The 15,563-nt window shown below is 45.8% G+C and overlaps 1 protein-coding gene across 2 annotated transcripts in view; it reads right to left on the bottom strand.

Moving 5' to 3' along the window:
• Positions 1-440: 440 nt before the first annotated feature.
• The window catches only part of bbs9 (Bardet-Biedl syndrome 9), a 177,929-nt gene continuing 162,806 nt past the window's right edge, over positions 441-15,563 (bottom strand). For both annotated transcript variants that reach the window (XM_030395059.1, XM_030395060.1), the window contains one exon: positions 441-3,120. In XM_030395059.1, the coding sequence (XP_030250919.1) occupies positions 2,756-3,120 (365 nt within the window). In that variant the 3' untranslated portion in view covers positions 441-2,755. The remainder of the gene's footprint in view (positions 3,121-15,563) is intronic.

Raw genomic sequence — 15,563 nt, 5'->3', positions numbered from 1 at the left:
CTGTCGCCACCGGCTGTTCTTCTCTTTCTTCTCCTCGGTTGAAGTGCTTTTCGGTCTCTTCACCTCCGTCATGATGGAGGCTGATGAGCCCGGTTCTGCTTCTGGTGCTCATTCTGGCTCTGGACCTCCGTCTCCCAGCGGTCCACAGCTCCTCTGATAACGCCGTCATCATCATCGGTGCGACATCGTGCCGTAGAGCGCGACACTGAGGTGTATATAGCGACAGAGGAGCCGAGTAGCTGTGATTACTTTAGAAATATGTCACAATTATGATTTTACTTACAGCTTCCGGGTCACTAAAGAAGAAAGAAGATCCAACATCGAACTCTGAGGGAAGAAAAACTGTTCAAAGGTTCATTTATATAAAATAACTTTCAATATGGAGGCTCCAAACAACTATTACAAGAAACAAAAAGACAATGAAGCACTTAACAACGCCGTCGATTACTTACAGTAGATTACTTTTATTACTAAATATTTCATAAATAAGGTTTATTTCATTCTCCTCGGTCGGGGATCTTCTTCTGGAATGAACTGTGTCTATAAAAGCAGACTCACATCAGGAGTCTGGTACACCTGAACAGCTAATACAACAGTGCAAAATCTACTCTAAGTTACAAACATTGAAGGTTTTCTGAAACAGTAACATGTAACGTTAGAACCCCGTGTCCAATGGGAACCTCTGGAACATCACAGACTCTCTAACTATCCTCCTTGGCGAGGATGAGCTGATACAATCTGTGCATAAATCTCCAAACACTTTAAAACTAAGACAAACACATGAAGCCATCGTAGATCTGAAGTCTCCCAGTGGACAGAAGGCCCGACGCTGATGGTGCAGACGCGGTGCAGACGTGCACAGAGCTGCTGGGATTGTCGTTTCGGCTGGCACAGCATCTATGGCTGAAGACTTTAAGCTTCCCGTCTGGCAGAGACACGACTCAAAGCCCCTAAATTACTGGAGGTGGGAGTGTGTTTGTCCAAAGCCTTAAATTTATACACTGACACAAGAAAGAAAAAGCATCTCAAACATCGACAGCGTCCAGTCTGTGAAACTGTCGAACGAGGACGTCGTCTTGAGAGAAAACTCCTCAAATGGCTTTTATGTTTCTTTACAGAATGAAGAGGCTCCTCACAGACTCCCAGCTCCTGATTAACATCAAGTTTTTATCATATTCTGCATATAAACTAGGCTGTACATCTGTGTGACACCTTTAAACCTGACGACAAGATTTCTCGCTTCATCAACCAACTCTCACTTCCGTCGTTTGGCGTCCAACCACGCAGATAGTTTCGGTTTGATCAGCCGGACGTTTGGTGACATCGCTCTCTGAAAACCTCTTTGAACGTTCACCGAGCGACTGGAGTGTAACCAGAAGACAACAAAGGGTCGACAGTGACGATGAAGGGTCATTTACACAAATTAAATGTCCACTAACTGAGATACTCTTGACTCGAACTGTAAATACAGTCTATAGATTGAGATTTAAGTCAGTAAAAAGCAGATTTAAGAGTCACTAGAAACCTGGACGGACATTTTGTGCCAACGTTCAGCACTTGACAGTTTTCAATAACTGATACCTCATCAGAACAGAAAACATCTGCATGGCTCGACACCGCTGAAGTGAGAAAACATGTTTCTTTGTTTAAATTTGAGTAAACTGAACCCTTTAACATCATTTAGCCCCTAAAACACAGATTTGAGTTCGAGTGCCGCTCATCTCATGGTGGCGTATCGAACCGTCCAGTCTGGAGCTGGTTAAATATCCGACACAGTGCGTTGGAGTGTCTGTAACGCGGTTGGTAAAGATGAGCGGGAGCAGCCTCGGGTGTCTCCCCGGCTGATTGCCACCCTGCTTTTTCCAGAAACGCCCTGTTGGTTTCCGCCGCACAGAAGCAGTCTCAGGTTCGACCCCACAGCGCTGCGATGACGCGTCCGTCAGCAGCCGCGCGTCCTTGACTGTCACAGATTTAAAAAACAAGAGTGGAAGAGGTCAGAGGGGGTGCTGGTGGTGGTGGTGGTGACGGAGGCGGCGGCGGCTGTAGGATGTGGCCTTGATTTACCCGGAAGCAGCGGGGCCTGCTGGACACGGGCGGGCGATGTATTCTTAGCGGAGAGGCGGGGAAGGCTCCGGCGAGGCCCGGTGCCACGCGAGGGGGCGAGAGGGCGGGTCCGACGTCACATCCAGAAGTGTGCGTGGGCGGGGGGGTGGTTTGGGGCCTGACTGGGATTAGGGAGAAGCAGGGCTGTGGGTTCAACTGCTGCTGAGGCTAGACGGAGAAGACGGGGAGGAAGAGGAGGAGGAGGAAGGAGGAGGAGGAAGGAGAGAGTCAGCGAAATGTCTGAAGAAGAGGAGGAGGAGGAGGAGGAGGATTTCGCCTTCCTCGTCGCTCCCAGTGGGATCAGACCTCACCACGGCTGTCCAACACACACACACACACACACACTACTGGATGTGGTTCAGCTGCAGTGTGTGTGTGTGTGTGTGTGTGTGTGTGTGTGTGTGTGTGTGCGATGTAAATATGCGTCTGGGAGGAAATTGCTTTGCTACTGAGATCTACGGCCTTGAACGAGCGTATTTACATGTAAATATATGTTTAGTCTGCACATGTGAACGCATGTGTGTCGCCTGTATATGTTCACATGGAGGCTGTATATACATATATGTGTGTTTACGCGGTGTGTATACAGTGTGTGCGTGATGTTTGGACATGTATCTTGTGTGTTGTTTACGTGTGTGTCTGTGTGTGTGTGTCAGCCCTCTCCGGCCTCCGGCTCCTTCTTCTTCTCTTTCACTTTTACAGACGACTTCTTGGACACTTTCTTGTCTCCTGACTCCTTGCCGGCCTCCTTCCCTTCCTTGTCTTTGTCCTTCTCCTTCTTCTCCTTCGACGACTCCTTCTTCTCCTTGGAGGAGGAGGAGGTGGAGGACGATGTTTCCTTCTTTGACTCCTTCTTCCCTTCCTCCTTGGGCTCTTTGCTCGACTCCTTCTTCGACTCCTTCTTCTCTTTGGATGACTCCTTCTTCTCCTTTTTCGCCTCCTTGACGGGCTCCTCTGCACCTCCTGCCTCTTCTTTCAGAGACGTCTCTGACGGCTCCTTGGACACGTCCTTCTTGTCTGAAAGAGAAAAGAGAAAGAAGAGATCGTTAACATCACAACTGACAAACTTTCTCCTCCTCACATTTTCAAAACAGCCTCGTTACTTTGATGCATTTCAGGTGAATTATGGATTATTGTTATTTGGCGTCAGACTGATGTGGACCAATCAGACGCAGCGAGACGAGACAAAGACGTAAAAGCCGTAAGAAGGCGTGAGCAGACAGAGAGGGAGGCTGGAATGTGGAGAAAAGGCGTGTTAGTGTCTCGTATCTGCAGAGAGTTTCTGATTTTCTCTCTTTGTTGCTGCTCGGGACGCTTTACCAACCCAACATGTGTCTATTTGACGTCCTGGGAATGAGACTCAACAATCAACTGACTTTGTGGTGCGTTCAGGAACAGCTGGGACAAATCCTACTGATTCTACCTTTAACTTTAATAGTCTTTGAATTCTATTAATATGACGTGAGCTTCAGTTAGCTTTGACCACAAATGTCCTTCAGAGGGAGACTTTTTACTCTGATACTCTGTAACGTGCTTCAGCCTCCTAAAGACGGACCGGTCGGCGTGTTAATGAGCCACATGTTGTCTTTACAAAGTCGGACTGCAGATGGGTCGTCACGCTGAGAGTCGCTTCATGAGGATTAAGTGACGTTTGAACAGTCGGCTGTGTTTTGTTCTCGAACATACTGATGCAAACACACCGCGGCGCTCACACGTCTTTAGCATCAAGACAAATTGAGTGACAACAGCACCTGTTGCATGACAAAGGACCCCCACTTAACCAAAGTACAACCCCCCCCAACACCACTGTCAAACACACACACACACACACACACACACACACACACACACACACACACACACACTCTGCAGCCCCGCCTCCTCCAGATTGGACGGGCTCTCTGATAAGATGATAACGGGACCGTTGTCTCCCAACAATGAGACGCACTTCTTATCTCCATGAGAACGGAGAGAGACTGGAGACTGCAGCCTGGTATCTCCCTGTGTGTGTGTGTGTGTGTGTGTGTGTGTGTGTGTGTGTGTGTGGAGACAGTAGCTCAGCCTCTAAAAGTGTCTGCACGTGTGTTGATGTATCTGTCTTTGCATGTACGTGGAGACCACAGACTGCTCAGTAAAAGTGTGTGTGTGCCTCCAGAGAGGAGCTGTAATCAGACGGCTCATCGTCTACAGAGACTCGAGTCGAGTGTGTGTGTGTGTGTGTGTGTGTGTGTGTGTGTGTGTGTGTGTGTGGCAGGCAGACTGGTGCCACACACAGTCCTTCAGTCTATAACTCCCTGAAAAGGGCTGAAACTTTTATTTTCGTCAACATTTTGATGTATTTGTTGTTGCAGATCAAGACGGACACGAGTTATTTTGAATGTTTGACTTTTAAAGTGACCAAATTCACGGCTGGAATTGATTTTGCATTGATGATGTATCAATATGACTGGTTTTAGTTAAAATCAAACACATTTCAAAAGAAAAAGATTGAGAGAGGATTTGTAAAGACCAATAGAACATTTGTTTTCTTGTCCTGACAACCCGTCCCTTCATTTTCTAATCCTTTACAAAGATGAGGGTGTTTTACAACGACCGCTCGACTTTATCTTGACGACTTTCTGCAGGTTAAAGTTCAAATAATAAAGAATCCAGAGTTCAACAAAAAAGATATTCAGATTGTTTCTCTTCACAAAGACATCAATGAAGCCGACTGTTCCGATGCTGTCGGAATAAAGTTGGTCAGTCGATCGTCTTCGTCCACACAGGATCACAGTTTAGTAATTTTCTTAATGCCAAGAATCAAAAGTCTCCTAGAGTTATAAGTGTTCTCAGTATGCAGGTTTGTTCCAGGTTTGAAGCTCATTTAATGTCCTTTGTTTGTCAGACTGCTCTCACAGGATGGAAAGTGGAAAAAGCAACGTGGAGGACGATTAAACATCAGCGGATGAGCTTTATGTTTCAGCTGTTTTAGGTGTCACGGTTTAACAGACAGTTTAATAGACGCTAAGTGAGGCGGCTCATTAAACCAATTGTGTTTTTCCGCCCACAGGCACTTTGTCTTCCGACCCGTCTCCTCCACACCCGACCCGGGGCAAATAACTCCAAATAACCACTAAACCTCAGAAAAGACAAGAATAAAACCTACACAACATGTTTCCGCTCATACAGAACAAGTGCGAACTGATCCGCTTACAAGCTCAAACACACCAACAACTGACCACAAATCGTGTAAAAAAGTTGTCCTGTAAAAAGTGCAAATTTACACGCCGACATGCAGCAGCGGCTCCGCGGCCGCACAACTTTTACAGTCCGACATGAAAGACACTGTGACTGAGGGAGTGTCTGAATCTGAGCTGTAAAACAAAAACTGTGTCTGTGTTTACAAGTGAAGATATGAACACGTCTGAGTCTTCGTGTGTGTGTTTTTCATTATCGAGCGAGAGAGCGGGTTAATCCCGCAGCGACAGTCTAATCCGGACTGGACGCTAACTGTCTGGTCATGGCTACACACTCTGCTCACACTCAGCAGCTGAGCTAACAGATACCAGGACACTGTGTGTGTGTGTGTGTGTGTGTGTGTGTGTGTGTGTGAGTGTGTGTGAGAGAGAGTGTGTGTGTGTGTCTTATGCATGCATGTGTTTTGTATTTGTGTGCAAACTTGATGGATCGATGATTTAAATCCAAACTTTTGGACTGTTAGCTTCACATGACTGGGAGCTCTTTGGAGCGGTTGTTGCTCGGGGGTCGAGCCAGCGTCTTGTTATGGGAAGGTTGCTGGTTCGATTCCCTTTGGTCTGCATGTCGATGAGTCCTTGGGCGAGATACTGAACCCCAAACTGCTCCTGATGTGTTCAGCATCTTGCATGGCAGCCACCGCCATCAGTTTATGAATGTACATATTTATTACTGAGTCGATTTGGACAAAAGCGTCTGCTAAATGTAAATACCGGGTCCCGAGGTCTTTGCGAGTGTATACGCAGGGACAAACTGTCTCACCTCCAAGTCCATTTAACACCGCAGCTGTTCTGAAGTTTTAACCAAATCAGACGGAGTTCACCTGCAGAGTTTGCTCAGTTGAAGTGAGATTGTTCTGTCAAAATTTCTGTGAAGAGGTTTGATAAGAGCAGAAAACATGTGTGAACATCAGCGTGAGTTCAGCGTGAACCTGATCCTGGTTGATGGGAGGTCAGTGTGCAGGTCAGGGGTCAAAGGTCGGCGGTCTACAACTCTGTGGCTTGTTTTCACAGCACACACAACATAATGATGAACACACTCTGTCACACGGTGGACTCACAGGACTGGTGCTTCTCTTTGAGTCTGTTATTATATTTCATCTTGTAAATTAGTTGATAAGACCGACTGTGCAAGATGGCGTCTGAACAGGTCGCCTTCTCGTTAGAGTTTCTTTGTCCAGCTTTTGAAATATCTATTTGTTCTCCGATGACGTGAGACTGATAGATAAAATTCCTTTCACCTCTTTTGTTTTTGGATGAAGGCAGAGATCTCAGAGACCCCGACAGATGCATCCCAAACCATCTGGTTATGATGTTTTATATCTATTTATTAACTTATTTTAATTTTGGCTATTGAGTGTTTTCATGATGTAACTTCACACCGGTCTTTCTGGAATTAGAAATCACCAATTGAGGAGATATTTCTGGTTTTTTTTTACAGGTCTTTATCGCAAGAAATACATTTTTGTGTCTCACTTAATCAGTTCTCAGCTCTCATAACATATGAAGTAATATAAAATGATCATAGTAATTAATTTACTGTAGGAAGGAAACAGTGAGATGTAAAACATGAAGGACAATTAACATTTGTTTATGTGGCTGTGAATCCAGAGTTAATCACATCGACACTGTCGATCCTCAAACCTTCGATTCTAATATATTTCACTGAAGAAAACATTGAAATTGTTGTTTTTCTGTTGTTTCTTTGCTCGTATTGCAGTTTAGTGGTGCTGAATGGACAGCTCCTGTGAAGCTGAACTCACTTCATCTTTTAATTTGCAGTAATATTCACAGACGTTGTTGTCGGAGCGGTTCTCTTTGTAAGATCTTCTCCTCAAACGCTGATTATAGAAGAGTCGTGCTCCTTCGGCTCCTTCGTCCGTCTCTCTGTGATGGTTGAACGGCCTTCAGAGTAATCAGTGCACGAGTGAAACGAGCTCTGATTTCACTGACGTCGGTGCTTTTTGCAGTCCGAGGTGGAGTTTCTCGGAGTGGTATGTCTTTTACGAAGATGCTGATGCAAAGAAAAGTCGGGGTGACTATGAGGTCTAGCGGGAACGACACAGGACGCTCTCATGTAGATTCTGAGTAGCAGAACGCGGCTATAACAACACAATCGTCAAGATTTGTGAAAACTTTCCCTCCGCTTGTATGTCAAGACCACTTTCCAGCTCCCAGGGAAGCTATCATCCCCTCCTAGGTTTAACTCAGCGGGAAATAAAAGCGTGTGTGAGAGCCGGGTCCTCGAGGGAGCGGTAGCACGGGGTCGATAAACATTGACGTTGTAAGACAAGATGGCAGCTTCCCTCCTGTATGGAAATCCAGAGGGGTCAGGTCACATCTTGTCAGTCTGCTACTTCAACAAACTAACAAAGTGGAAGGCTGTAGACTAAACAGAGCAGAGGCCGGTCGCTCCACGTCGCTCAGAGCCGGCGCGGGGAGCGAAGTGACGTTAAACCCTTTTCACGTGGGAGCGGCGCTACCTGGAAACGTCTGGCGGGGTTTTTTTTCTTTTTCTTCGTCAGGATTACTCGCAGTCAGCAGCCATTTTTTTCACTTCCCATGCGAATCTGCTCCGGCTAACACGTCTGGATGGGATCAGTTTGACAGGAAAACGTGGGTAATGCAGTTCCTGCCGTTGCACATCATTGACTTCGGTGAACGATCCTCAAGGGAACAAATCTATTATAATATTGTTCCCCCCCCAAATTACTGAGGAGGTGTTTCATTTTCAGGAACAACTTTTCAGCGAAGGGGGAAAAAAAAATATCGGCAAATCAGCCCATTCATGCAGAAGGCAGGCAGGTCTAATGACATGATTGCTCTTGTGTGGTTTGTTAGCCGGTTCTTTGTGACTAAGGCATTCGGTCGTGCGTCTCCTCCAGCTTTCAGTTTGGGTTTCAATGTTTCCATGTTCATTTTAAGAACAAACTGAACAGAAATGGTTTATTAGTCCATTGTGGGATCCTCACCTCAACTGTATGATATGTCATTTTTTTTTTTTGGGTCATGGAATCATATTTTGTGTGTATATTTTACTCAGGTTTGGGGTTTGTGGTCACCCCGTTCAAATCCCCGCTGGTCAGCTGCGGACGGGAAAAGTGACTGAGTAACACTGTGTGAACACCCAGCGGCTCCGGCAGAAGGCTGCGGGTGAACCGGGGCAGCTCCCAGCGCGCACGTGTGGATGGAAAACAGAACGAAGCTGAGCCGAGCTTCGCTTGGAGGATTGATGGAGTGTTTGTTTGGATTCTGTTTACACGAGGCTCGTTTGCAAAGGGAAGTATTCTTTGACGGAAAGATTCAGTCACTCAGTAACTCTGTTAGCCAGCGGAGAGTCGGGCGACGTTTCGTAATCGATAATTTGACATTTCTGGAGCTTCACAGCAAAACACTGATGTGAAAACAAGTTATTCACACCCTCGATGGCCGGTCAAGCTCACGCCCTCCTCAGATATGGTTCAGCTACCCTGTCAGCAGATACTGTAAAGATTCTGGCTTAAAAAGGGTCGACTTGGGATATCGGGGCTTCTGGAGGCCTGAATTACGCTGGATGATCTGTAAGGAACTATTTCAGGGTTTGTTAGGTTGTTTTTTAATGTCTTAAATCAAGTCTCCAGCTACTTCAGACTGTTGCAACTCCAGCAAACACCAGCACAGAGTTTTCTTGTAGTAGAATCACTTTTAAGTGTGTTAAAGTACATTTTCTTCTAGTTATACAAATTCCTTTTTGCTTGGGATTTGACCAGATGTGTCGATGGGTATTTACTTTTTTTCCAATCTGGATATTCAGCATGTATACACACAGTTATTGCAGCATATTCCATGTAGACATGTGGATCTTGTAAAGGCTGATATGATAATGAGAGTTTGGAGCAGAAAAAAAGCCAGTGGTGGGTTAATTGGCCGAGGTTATCAGAGGTCAATCAGATGCACACGGCCTTCAAATGATCAGCTATGGCGACTACTTTTCATGGCTTGACAAATTCAAACAACCATGGTTTTATAGTTACCCTTTAAATAAAACAATAGCTTGTAAAAAAGTCTGTTCTTGGTACACGATGCCCGTCTGACATCTCAATCATCTTTGGACCAACATCGTCCTGCATCACTCTGCCTTCAGTCTATCACAGCTCTTCATCTTCCGCTGGAGTTTAGAGGGCAACACTTGTTTGTTCCTCGTGGCACAAAAACAAAAACCACAGCAACAAAAGTCAGCGTGTGGATTAGATAAGAGCAGCGACGCTATCTGCGCCGCGTTCAAAGCCCACACGTTCCGCCTGGATTCTTGTGTTAGCGGCGGATCGCGGCGCTGCATTCATCTGCAGGCAGCCGTAGTCAAAATAGAGGCGGCCGCACAGATCGCCCGCATCCCGACCAATCAGCATGCAGGAGGCTTCGGTGTGTGTGTGTGTGTGTGTGTGTGTTTGAGAGAATCTGCGAAGGACTGACTGATTGGATCTGGGGTGTAGTGTGCGTCTTTGAGTGTGTATTTATGAGTGTGTACGCCTTCTGAGTTCATATGTGCCTTTGTGTTTGTGTGAGAGTGTGTGTGTGTGTGAGAGAGAGAGTGTGTGTGTGTGTGTTTGTGTGAGAGTGCGTGTGTGTGTGTGTGTGTGTGTGTGTGTGTGTGTATTCATGTGGTCCAGACGAGGCAGTCGGACAGGACACAACAGTATTATGTGAAGTCTAAAAACAAAGCTGTGTGGTCGACAGCGTGGGAAATGACAGTGTGTGTGCGTGTGTGTGTGTGTGTGTGCGACTGGGAGAGGAACACACACACACACACACACACACACCAGACGAAAATGGCAAAAAAATATCTACAACAAAGAAGAGATCACAAGTTCATTACTCAGCTCATAAAACCAAACAGTAAACACTCTTACATAACTGACTGACATGGACACACACACACACACACACACACACACACACACACACAGATATAGAGCTGACGGAGAGCTGGAAACTTATACTCCCATTAGCGACTCAGCTAAGCTAACGGGCTAATAAGTTAGCTATGTGACCGTCAGTAAACAGCCTAGAAAATAAAGAGAATCATCAGAAGCTACTGTGACTGACAAGCAATGTGTCCTGGCTGGCAGGTAAGTTAGCAGTTAGCTTGCCAACTAGCCTTGTGACTACAGACAGTATTTGTAGGCTTCTAGAATAGAAAAATATTTCATAAAGATGTGCAGATCTGTAGTTAGACGGGATTTATTTTACACTTCTCTACTGTAAAGACCATCACCACTGTCTCCAGGACAATGTTACAGAAAAAGTTCACAACCTAACAAATGACCTGAACTGAAGAATTGTGCGTTTGCATGTGTGTGAGTATAAACATGTATACGTGTGTGTTGGTACGAGACAGAAAGAGAGAGAGAGAGAAATTGAAATTGGCTGGACAGCCAGTATTTAATACTATTCTTGGTGTGGAATGTGCTGCTGAAGCACAACAGGCCTGTCCATCGCTGTGTGTGTGTGTGTGTGTGTGTGTGTGTGTGTGTGTGTGTGTGTGTGTGTGTGAGACCACTAACACTCCGCTATGATTGAGCCTTGTGCGACACCACCCATGGAGCACTACACACACACACACACACACACACACACACACACAAACTGTCTTTGTGGGAAAAACAGATATTTATGTGCGAATGGGCGCTGAGGCACGTACACACACACACACACACACACACACACACACACACACACACACTGGTTATTATTGCAGTCTCACAGTGATGATGGGGAATATCTCCAGCGACCGTGGAGAGAGGAGGAGAACGGACGTATGGTCTGGAGACCATTTTACAAACTCAGGATTCCAGAACCGAAAGCTTTATGGAGCTGAAGTTTCGTTTTCAGATTATAAATAACCAGATGAAAAAAACTCAGTTAATCATCTGTAACCACATGTTGGTGTCTGAGAGGGATGAAATACTCACAGCGGTCGTCTAATCAACGTTTATTACCTGTAGCTACAACCTTAAATGAAATGTGTCATTATCATCTGTATTTTCATGATGTTGCTTGTATTCACCGTGACGTGTAATGCCAGTAAAGGCTCGCAAATTAGCCTCACTTAGCTTGCATTATATGACCAATTAGCTTGCCTGCGTTATCGTATAGATACATGGAGTGGAACGAAGGACAGACAGCAGTTAAGACAAAGTAAAGACAGCCTGACTCGAGTTGATGACGAGCTTTTGTGGTGCTGAACAACAAGTGTGATTAAAGCTTTCCACCGAAGCCGCGGATGGTGCCGACATCGACCCTGAATGTCTGAAAATGAGGTTAAAATATCTGCATTTTTTAAAACCTCCTCCCAACACCACGTACTTCACCACCGCTATGCTATATGCTAAAATGCTAAGCTCTCTTACTACTTCTGTTCTGAAAGCCCGTCTGAATGTGTGTCGTCCCCGTTTGACTGATTATCACGTGATGCCTCTCTCTGATCTCTGATGGCTTTTCTCTCTCCATCCAGTCGGACCGTTCAGAACATCAATAAACATTTTTCCTTCAGATATGGTCGGGCGAAAATGCTCTTCTAAAAAGAAAAAGAAAAATGTGTTTGTTTTAAGTCTCACCGCCCATTACTCACAGAGACATTTGTCATTTCCGAGAGCAAAAGCGACATCAAAACCTTTTTTTGTTGTTTTTTTTTTACAGGATGCTCTTTGTCAGAAACAGTTCATTTAATGTGTTGATGTGTTCGCTGTGGAGACGAATGAATCCAGGTATTTAAACAGAAATCTGGTATCTGAGTGTAAAACTAGAGAGGAGAAGGCAAGTGTGGAAAATGGAAAAGGGGGCGAGGACAAAGCCAGAGATTCCTGCAGATACAGCATGAATTAAGTGAGATAAACAGAGAGAAAGACGGTAATTCTCACATTTAAACTAAGACAATAAAAAGAGAGAAAAGCAAGAAGGTATAAAGAGAGAGAGAGAGGCTGACTGAGACCACTGCTCGCTCTCTCTCTCTCTCTGGGTGTGGTATAGTGGGTGGGTTAATTCCCGCGGTCGGCCAAGATATTTTCTCCCTGCTCAGCTACGCCCTGCTACTAACCAACACACACACACACACACACACACACACACACACACACACACACACACACACACACACACACACGGATAATGTACAGAAAAATATACAGTGGCCGGTCCGAGGAACCAACATTTTGGCCTGATACAAAAGGACATGAAGGGTTCCAGGTCTGGTGGTGACATAAAATCTCTCTCCCTCTCTCTCTCTCTCTCTCTCTCACACACACACACACACACACACACACACACACACACACACATACACACCCACAGTCATGCAAACACACACACACTGACACAAACATACACAAATACACACGTACACGCCTCCGTCAACTTCCTCGGCGCTCTCTGCACTCTGCCTAAATACAGCCGGCCACATCAGAGAGGACGTTTACAACACTGGGTGAGCTCCACACACACACACACACACACACACACACACACACACACACACACACACACACACACACACACACACACACACACAGACACACACACAGGCCGCACGACAAAGATTATTTTGCCTGGTTTTTACAGAACCTCTGCATCACACACCCTCCAAATATGCCCAGTATGCTTTTGTTAAAAATATAACCTGTGTGTGTGAAGACGGCTGGATTTTCAGTCTAGTTGAGCCACAAATGGTCTGCTAGCATCACTCTCACACGGACACACACACACACACACACACACACACACACACACACACACACACACACACACACACGTGTTCACACTGTGAACACAGAGGGAGGATGAAACACGAGCTCCCTCGCTGCCCAGAAAAAAAAACATGAAGTGGTTGGAGAAACGGTCGGCTCTGGATCCAGGAGCTCACAGGTCTGAGTTTTTAAATAGCTGATGTGTGTGTGTGTGTGTGTGTGTGTGTGCTAACAGTCAGTCATTCTTTCTGCTGACGTGCCCTCGAGCAAGACGGTGTGCAGTGCACAAGCTGCTCGCTCGCTCATCTCAGTAACCACAGCAGAGCACATGGACTCATTCACTCCATTGTGTATTGTGAGTTGTACTCCATATATTATATATAACTGCATCTTTATTAGCACCCATGTTTCTCTGAATGAAGACTACATGTCAGTCAGGCCTTGCAGCCCTTTAATAAAGAGATTAAACATGTTGCTAAGTGACATTTTGCACAGTCAGACAGAAGCTGACATTGAGGGATGAGATTGTTCAGTGAGACCGGGTCGTACACTCCCTGTAGGTCGGCACTCGTCACGGGTTTGTCCTGATGTTGGGCTGAAAGTCGACCGACCGCCTGCTGGTTCTGTCTGTGACCAGTCGTCAGTTGTGCATCTTCACATCTTTGGGGTTTTCGGCCTTTCATTGTCCTACCCAGCTGCGAGCCTCTCTTGGTGGGCAGCTCTTGGCCCAGGTGGGGTCATTTTCCTTTTCAGCCACGGCGAGTGACTTCTTCAGGTGCGGACTCTGCAAGTGCACTGTGATGTTCCAGCCTCAGTGTTCTGGTTCTGCTGCAAGGTTGGCATAACGCAGCCTCGTCCACTGCTAGCTCAACAAACATTTTCTGATAATTGGACCAGATAACAATATCTGGCCACAGTTTGGTGCTGGCAGTCCACGTCTACGTTCAGGCCCGACTCTGGAGGGAAGGAGGTTTCTTTCCTCCTCATGGTGGAGAAAAGGTGTTAGATGTCAGAGGGCTGAACTGGCATTCAGACCCATATCATCGGTTCTTTCTTTTGATCCTCAAGTTAAGCTGCCAATTATGGGCGTAAAGATGAAATCTCTTAGTTCTGCCGGTGAACAATACTCAGTGAAACAGATTCTCTCTTTGTGTCTGGCAACAAAAGCAGGTAAGCAAACATGATCTGTTACTAACCTTCGCCAAGAAGCTCTTCTGAGCCCGGCGTCGTCACGACATCAAACTGAAAATCAAACCTGAAGCTGCAACATATCTGTGGTTTGCACGTTTTATGGACTGACAGCAAATATCATATTTCTCATTATACAAGGCATCTCACAGCTCGTGTCCAACTGAGTGGCAGCTGATTTTATCTCCTGCTGTCGACATTGTCTGTGACGCAGAAAAAAATATAATCTCTCTCCTTTCCTGGACGTAGAGCTGTGCGATCTTACGATATATATATCGTAGTGCGATATAAAAATGTCTATTTTAGGATATAACCCTCTGTTGTTTATATCGTAATTTTAACGTGTAGGCTACTTGATTAGCACTGTTGCTACACTAACGTTAGCGTACGCTACGGTTGTAATTTAATACACCGTCTAAAGCACAACTCAACGTCGTAATGACCGTTGGATATCGACATTTTGAGTTCAAAACAAGTTTATGGAAGCACCGGTCGCTCGGGAGTAAACAGAGGAAAAGCAGCATGGCGGAGACGGAGGAGAGCGCAATGGACTCGAATCGACTCGAACACATCTAATCTTTTCTACCACTTAAAGACACGCCGGGATATAAAATTAGCTATATCATGATATAAAATGTTGTCCATGTCACACAGCACTACCTGGACGACAGCGCCAGTGAAACTCCCGACATGTAAAAACTAAATGAAGAGAGCAGAACCAGCCGGGCTGTGACCTTCGCAATTAAAAAAATATTTGCCGATATTTTAAGACCTTTTCATATTTTCGGGGGAGCTGGGTGTTTTCCTTGTCACTCAGGCGGAGCGGAGAGAGGAAGGGGCAACACCCAGGCTGGCAAGCCACAGACGGAGCACCCTGCTGGGGGAAACCCTGCACACACACACCCCCTCACTGACCTCCAAAGCAAGCGGTAAGACCCCTGAGAAGCTGAGGGACACCACAGTGTGCGGACACGTGTACTTTACAACATGCACACAAAACCACTCAAGTATCTACAAATTACCTTCACTGCTACTATACACACAGATCCAGTAGGTAAACTGTGAGAGTCAGACGTGCTGCCAACCTGTGTGGTCGTATTTTCAGTGCTGAGAACACTTTGATATGTGACTTTGGAAACAGCAGCTGACAAAATAATCTCACCACAAGGAAAGTTTAGTCGCTGTTCTGGAGCTTTTCCACCACATCACATGATCTTCATCAGCACGCGGAGATGCTGCCGTCGTGTTCGAGGTCAAGAATGAACTCTGAGTCTCAGGTTTCAAACCCAAAAAGGACAAAAAGTGCTCATAGAAGAAT

The sequence above is a fragment of the Sparus aurata genome, chromosome 17 (assembly GCF_900880675.1).
Source record: "Sparus aurata chromosome 17, fSpaAur1.1, whole genome shotgun sequence".
Lineage (NCBI taxonomy): Eukaryota > Metazoa > Chordata > Actinopteri > Spariformes > Sparidae > Sparus > Sparus aurata.
The sequence above is the reverse complement of the archived record's forward strand: the minus strand, read 5'-3'. Positions and strand labels throughout refer to the sequence as shown.